The sequence below is a fragment of the Uloborus diversus genome, chromosome 4 (assembly GCF_026930045.1).
Source record: "Uloborus diversus isolate 005 chromosome 4, Udiv.v.3.1, whole genome shotgun sequence".
NCBI classification, from domain to species: Eukaryota; Metazoa; Arthropoda; class Arachnida; order Araneae; family Uloboridae; genus Uloborus; species Uloborus diversus.
Window position 1 is genome coordinate 17,070,311 of NC_072734.1, and position 7,994 is coordinate 17,078,304.

General features: G+C 35.7%; 2 protein-coding genes across 2 annotated transcripts; both read right to left on the minus strand.

Annotated features, from left to right (window-relative positions):
- Positions 1-3,933: 3,933 nt before the first annotated feature.
- On the minus strand, positions 3,934-4,643 carry LOC129219885 (putative ankyrin repeat protein RF_1087). The gene is given in 3 exon segments (XM_054854197.1): positions 3,934-4,122; positions 4,124-4,365; positions 4,469-4,643. Coding segments are annotated over 3 exon segments (606 nt in total).
- A 95-nt stretch (positions 4,644-4,738) lies between these two features.
- Positions 4,739-7,994, minus strand: LOC129219888 (ankyrin-3-like). Its single transcript, XM_054854199.1, has 3 exons — positions 7,926-7,994; positions 4,842-7,310; positions 4,739-4,768 (listed from the first exon to the last, which is right to left on the minus strand). The coding sequence occupies exons 1-3, from the start codon at positions 7,992-7,994 to the stop codon at positions 4,739-4,741; spliced, it is 2,568 nt and encodes an 855-aa protein (XP_054710174.1).

Sequence of the window (7,994 nt, forward strand, 5' to 3'; positions counted from 1 at the left end):
TTATCCTCCGTTACAGTATAGATGTAATAGAGGATATACAATCAGAAATGGAGCATACAACTTTCTTTAAAAATCCATTTTAAGAAAGATGTGGACATTTTAATCAGTTCAAATCGTGTTCCTCATACAAGATGCAATGTTTATTTAAATGAAAAGTTTAAAAATAACATTTAAACTATATATTTACTATCCGTTACCCTCCGTTCACATCCAAAATTTTAACCTCAAATGAAAGTTACAAAATAACCAATAAAGAATGTGACTATGTGAGAGTAAAGAGGTGCCTAAGAGGAACAATATAGAGTAACTTAAAAAAAATTGAAGAATTTTTTTTTATGAATTCCAACTTCAAAAACCTACATGTTTCGTACAATGATCCATAAGCAAACTTATTTTCTTATTACATTATTTTTTCAGGAACAGGAAACTAATTCTAAGTGTCATTTTTATTTGGGTTTTTAAACTGTATGCAGTATGATTCAATGAAATCATTGATAATAATTGATGCAAAAATAATTAGAAAAAATAAACTATGAATTTTCAGTAAGTTCCCTTTGGCCCGGGCTAAGGCAGAAATACATGAAATACACAGCCAACTCAGTCATTTCCAGCCGAGGACTGCAGTTTCGTGCTTATTAGCACTCATCAGACCGGCATAGGAAAGTGACTGAGCTGGAGATGGAAAATCCTCTTAAGGAAGCCAAGAGTGTCAAACAAACTGGTAGAGCTACCAGTTATATTTATTCAAGTTTAATACATTAATTCCAATGCATATTATTTCTCATACAAGCCACATTCAAAGATTAAAAAGAATTATTGTTACAATTGTACTCGCGACCCAGCGAGCGTGGATCCAAGGGGATCTTGAACTCCCAATCAACCCCATCAAGACTATGAAAGACAGCCTAAAAACTGCGTTTTAGGGTTCAAGATTAAGAAGTTATTGGACGAGAGCGATAAGTTTTGCAAGAATGTTACATTTCATGTGCGGACACAATCCACCATTTTAGGGTCATGCAAAAGAATGTTCAATGTATAGGACAACAACTAATGTAACAACTAACTGGAACAAAATTTTCGACCTACAAATGTAGCGTGGGACGGGGGAGTAAAAGTTTGCCGAAACATTTAACATTTCATTTGTCAAATCTTGTCATCCATGGCACTTTCTATTAATTTAAAAAAAAAAGGAGCATGAGTTTTAGATTTTGTGCAATCATACTGAAGAAATCAAGTTGTCCGTGGAACTACGTGCATTATGACATCACAAATTCGTTCGATACTTTTCTGTCGGTTATTGCTATCAGATTTAGAGGAAGCCAAGCATTGAGAAGAGATAAAATAGTGGGAGTGAAGATTTTCATTCATGAAACCAAGATCTCAAGTCACGTGATAGAAGCAAAGAATTGGAAGAAATCAGGTTTCTTCCGCTCGTTTCACGCAAAACGCGCCAATCATTCGTCGTTGTTGAGTCACGTGACTTGGGGGTTATGGGTCAGCTTTTGCTGAGCCGATGATTGGACTTGCTAACCCCATTTTAATTCCTGCTCTTAGAAGCCAAGTCCTTCGCATGAGGCGAAAAATCAGAATCGTGAAACCTCGAAAAAGTATCTGGGATACAGTTCGAAGAAAAATATGAATTAGTGACTTCACATGAACCTCTTGCCAAGTTTAATGTACCGAAAAGTCCCGTCTCGATAATTCGCAGTTCTAGTTCTTGAATACGCCAACTTGCGGTGATTTAAGAAATTAGTCAAAGGGGTAAAACATTCGGGTTTTTTTACGGTAAGATGTAGGCTTCTGGTATTTTGTGATGTTAATGTAATTTCAAAAGAACACAAATGAGACAGTGAGAAGCAAAGGGATGTAAGTGGACATTTTCAAGTTTTGAGTAAAACGCGTTTGAAGATGACATCCTAGGTAAGCTTCCATTGATTTTTTTTCTAAATCATGCTGTATAGCAGTAACTACCAATGGCGACTAGTACCATCTCTTTCCCCAAGACAGAGGAGAGATTCACCTACCATATGTACTGGTTATCTCCAAACTTTTAATTTTGTCCCTTACATCCCTTTGCTTCTTTGTGCCTCAAATTTAACTTTATAAATAGGTAGAAAATTACTGTCATTCGCTAAACTTAAAAGCAAATTATAAGTTACTGGATTTGCTTGTTTCCCCTCTTTCAGCAACCATTGGTGGAATAGTGTATAGCACCTCCTATAGTTTATCGGATTTGTGAATAGTCTTACTCCAATCATTCTACATTTCGCAACATTTGCAACAATTTATCAGAGACGTTTCTACTTTTGTTAACAATCGCAACTTGCAACAATGTATTCTCAAGACTATTACGAGCATTTGTCATTACTGCAAAATCGTCTAAGCCTTTTAGTTTGCTGAAAATCCCCAAATTATTAGTTTCTGCATCTTGAAATAATTCATCAAGTAATTCTAACAGCTTCGATACATCTTCATTTTCCGAAAGATTTTAATGGTGTCTTCCCATCAGAGTTTTTATCGTTATAAGTAGCACCATGTGCAAGTAACGTCTTGGCTATTGCTTGGTTACCATTTCGGGCAGCTATGTGAAGTGCTGTCATACTTTCTTTAAAGGTTTGCATGTTCAGGAATTTAATTCGTTCGCGATTATTCATGTTTTTGCAACAAAATGTTAACAATTGTGTGAAGATTTTCAGAAACTGCTAAGTGCAAAGGTGTATTCCCTTCATTAGTAACTTCGCTAACATCTGCACCGTTATCCAGTAAGATTTCAACAACGCTTGCGTGTCCATTGCTCACAGCAAAATGTAACGGTGTTTTGCCATCAATATCTTTCACATTTGCACTGCTTCCGTTGTCAAGTAAAAATTGAACTTTTTTTGTGTCACCCGTTGCTGGCCGCTACATTAATCTCCTTCTGATTGCGAAAATAGGTTTCAATATTGAAATTTGATCGACTTTTAAAGTTCTGCTTAATGAATTCTATTTTATCTAAAGATTCTTGAACAAGAGGATGGTAATCTCCAAAAACAATTTTTTTCTGATTAAGAAAATCTTTCATATGATTCCAATGCACTGGTGTATTTATACTGAGAATAGAAGAGGTTCGCTATATTATGCTCCGTAGTCAAAGTTTGTGGGTGAATTGGACCGAGATCAGTTTTTTGTATGTCCAATATTTTGCGCAAAGTCTCTAGAGCTAATTGTTCTTTTCCCTGGTTTTGAAGGACAAGAGCAATTCCCCGTAATGTTATTAATGTTTCGAAATGCTTGAAGCCGAAACAGATTTTCTTCCTTTCAAGCACTTCTTCATACATTCTTAGTGCTTCATCATACTTGCCTTGCTTTCTCAAAACCATAGCAATATTATTTTGAGCACGAAGAGTATGTTGGTCATTTGGGCCTGAAGTTCTCAGCCTGTTTTCATACATTTTGCGATTAATAACTAATGCTTCTTCATGACTTCCACGTTCGCTTAATAGTAACGCCATTTGAAACTCGGTATATAAAAATATCAGGATGGTTTGAATCTAAAATTTCTTTTCGAGTCTGAAGAACTTCCCGATGAACTTTCAAAAGACTCTTCCGAATGTCCTAAACTACCTAATACAGCAGCAAAGGGAATTTTTTGTTGTTAAAGTGTCGTTATGCTTTGAACTTAGTATTGCAGTTTGTTTCTTGAGCATTTTTTTAAGTATATCTAAATTTTCTGGATAAGCTCCTTGCTCAAACAACACATCAGTTATATAGCTCTGAATGTCGAAAGTTCCAGGATTGTCCTCACCTAAAATTTCTTCTCGTTTTTTCAGTAAAGTTTTGAGTAGATTTAAAGCCTTCCGGTAATTTGATTGATGAGCCAGCTGCAAAGCTTTATTTATTTGACTGTTTGTATCACCTTGTGCTATATTTTTTAGCTGCTGTGTATGTTCGAAGTTATTTTTCCATTGCGAAAACAACTAGTGTTTCATTTCCAGAATTTTTGGCACACATTATTGCCTTAATAGTAGAAATGTCCTTGACTTTATTCAAATCATGAATAAATTTTGAATTACCGTCCTTAATATTTTTAAAGGATTTACTCAACAATTGCAGTACATTTGTTATGCTTTTGTCCTCAGAAAAAATCTAGAGGCTTTTTTCCACTGTAATCGACAACATCGTATACTGCACCACTAGCTAAGAGAGCTTTCGCGATATTTAAAAAAGAATATTTAACTGCATAATGCAGAGGAGTGCATCCATTTTTTCCTGTTAAATTCGGATTTGCTCCATTTTGCAACAAGATATTTACTATTTCAACGTAACCTTTCCAAACTGCGTAATGCAATGGCGTCTCGTTTTGCACGCTTTTTAGATTGACAAATGCTAATTTTTCAATGCAGTTTTCAACATCTGACAGTACATTTCGTTCCACAGCTTTAAAAAACTTGTTTGTCAAATCAAATATTTCGGTAACATCGTTATTAACCGGCCATTTCTTGAGGTTTCCTATTGAGCATGTCTACTGCATCATAGATAGCTCCATTTTCTAATAAATGTTGCACGGCATTTCTACAGCCAAATTTTGCAATAACATGCAAAGGAGTAAATCCTGTCAAATCTTGGGCACAAACATCAGCACCTTCTGCTAGAAGGAATTTCATAATTTCTAACTGATTTTTCATGGCAGAATGATGTATCAATGTTAGACCAAGGTCATCAATTTCATTAATGGACAGCCCACGTTTGAGAAAGAGTTTTACAGTATCAATGTGTCCTTCTCTAGTTGCTATGTGTATTGGCTTTAAACCAAAAGCATCTCTTGCATGTACGTCATAGCCTTCTTCTATTAAATAATTTACAACTTCTGGGTTTGATGCTTGAGCAGCAATATGCAGAATTGTCCAGTCGTCACTACTCCTAAAATCTACATCAATATTTTTATTATGCAAAAGTGTCTTCACCACATGAAGATGACCATGTCCAATTGCTAACTCTAATGCAGTCCTATTCTTGTAACTTTTGCTCGCAACATTTGCTTGATTTTCCAGCAAAACTTTTACAACGTCGCTGTAACCGTAAGCAGCAGCTGCATGCATTGGCGTTAGACCTGCATTTGTTTCAAAATTCACTTTGGCGCCTTTTGATACTAAAAATGCAACAACATCATCATGTCCTGCTTCTGCGGCAGAGAACAACGGCGTTTTATTTTGAACGGATTGAGCATGAATATCTGCCCCCTTTTCTACTAACAGTTCAGCAATATCTAAGCGCCCTACGGCAGCAGCATTATGTAAAAACGTAACATTGTCAGAAAATTTATTCTTTACATCGCATCTAGTAATCAATAGCCTCACAGTATTTGTAAATCCTCGTAGAATGGAAAAATTTAGAGCATCGTGAACATCTGTATCATCTTCAACTACATATTCTACTAAGTATTCAGCAATGTGTTCTTGACCAAATTGAACGGCCATGTTTAAAAGTGTAACACTGTTCGTCTGTCCTTTTAACAGAACACCATTTTCAATTAAAGCCTTTAATATTTGCTCGTCACCATTATTCACAGCTAGATATAATGCATTAGTCAGTGTTAATTTGTCAGCTGTTTTTTGAACCAAAATTTGAACAATGTCAACGTGGCCCCCACAGATGGACGCAATGAGCAAAGGTACTACATTAAAATGTCCTAGGATATTAATTTCGGCTTTGTTTTCCATCAGAAAATTGACAGCGTCTTTATTACCATTAAAAACAGCTAAAAGTAAGGGCGTCACTCCACTATCATTAACAGCATTGATTTCAACTTTGCAGTTTAGAAGGAGATCCAGTATTTCCGTGTTACCATTAGCAGCTGCCTTATGTAGAGGCACAAATCCATAGATATCTGTATTGTCCCCGTCTGCGTGTTTCTCAATCAGAAGTTGACAAATGTTAACATTGCCTTTATAAGCAGCTATGTGCAACGGCGTTAAACCTTCGATATCTTTAGCGTCAACATTTGCGTTGTACTTTATTAAACATTCTACAATTTCCGTGCGGTTATTTTCAACTGCTAAATGTAAAGGAGTACGTATATATAAATTATTTGCATCAACGTTAACGTTACATGCAAGAAGATCTTTTACTATTTCCGATTGACCATTTGCTGCAGCAAAATGAAGAGGCGTCATTCCATCCGAATCAGGAAGATCAGCCTGTGCTCCATGTTTCAGCAAAACCTGAACGATGTTGTTAAATCCATAATTCACAGCACGATGCAAAGGTGCTTTCTTGTAAATGCTGTCTACAGCATCGACATTAGCACCGTTCTCCAAGAGCACTTCAACCACTGTTCCGTGCCCATTTTCAATCGCATAATGTACTGCGGTATAACCATGGATTGTCTCGGCATTAACGTTGGCTCCATTCAAAATGAATACATCAACAACGTTTGTGTGACCATTGGAAGCAGCGGTGTGTAAAGGTGTCAAACCTTGGTCAGTACTAGCATTGATCCTCGCTCCTTTTAGAAGAAAGAGTTCGACTAAACCAATGAACCCCTGTTTGGCAGCTTCGTGCAACAGGGTTAACCCACAGGAAGCTTCTATAGATTCAACATTCTGAAACATTCCTAAAAGAATATCAATGACTTCTCTACGATTATTTCTTGTAGCGTAAAATATAGGTGAATTATAATTCTTATCTCTGGCAGAAAAGTTAGCTTTGTTTTTCAGTAAAATTTTAACGATATGCAGATAGCCATTTTCAGCTGCGATATGTAGTGCCGTTTTTCCGTAACTATCAGACGAATTAATATGTAAGCTAGCATTTTTTATCAAATATTCCATCACATTTTCTCTTCCATATCTTGCAGCAATATGTAACATCGTTTGTCCTTTACAATCAACAGCGTGAACATCAGCACCATTATCAATAAGTAATTTCACGGTTTCCAGAGTAGAACCTTTGACTGCAAAATGCAAAGCGGTCCATGAATGTATGTCTCTCCCACGTGTATCTGCCCCTTGTTTTAGGTAGTACTGAAACATTTCTAGGTTACCCGTCTCTAAAGCATTGAACATTTTCTCTTGATCATCCACAGTCATGATATCTTTATCTCGGTTTATTTTCAATCGTAAAGGGTCATCTGCAATGAATCTTCCAATTTTACACAGATTTTGAATGACGTCGTCTTCAATCAGTTTCTTAGCATTCAAAACCAGGAACTTTGAGGGCGAAGCAATTGCATCAACGATGTCATTATGATGAGCCAAGTGATTTCTTAAGGATCTGCCAATTAATATGGGGAAATCTTGATCAAGAAAATATAGATTATTTTCAAGTCGACACTGGTCAGAATAAATTGACAATACATCAAGTACAAGCATTTCAACCTGTGACTGCAATTTTTCATTCTTCAGGAATGGAGAGAAATTTAAAGCTATTTTTTCGTATAAATCAATGTCAAATAGTAAATCTTTTAAGGAACATAGTTTAGTTGATAGCTGAAATCTGGCGTCATTTTTAGACAGACAACCAGTTCTAGTTTTTTTAGTATGTGAATTTTTAATTTTTAACTTTTCTCTTAATTTTTGTATGCATCGTATATCATTCCATCCGAAATCAACTAGATGAAGAATTTCTAAAACTATTTTCTCCAGCTTACAGCTGTCAGTTCTAGCTGAAATGGTACGACAAATTTTTAATATTAATTCGGCAATTTGCTTGTAATATATATTTTTTATTTTGCTACCCATATGATTCAAAATTCCAAAAGCGGCAAATTTTACTTCTTTGAAGGAAATATAATCGAAATTAATAGAATACCTCTTCATCATCATTGTTAGATGGTTAAATGTACTATAATAATGTTCCTTTGCAGTTTTCGACTTGTTTTTGTAACTTTGTATTGAAATGAAAACTTCTTCAAACAAGTGCCTTTCCCAACACGATTTTTCACTTACTTCACGGTTTAGCTTCTCAACTAGTTTTTCTAGACGATCTTCACTAGTCTCCGCGAAACATTCAACCAT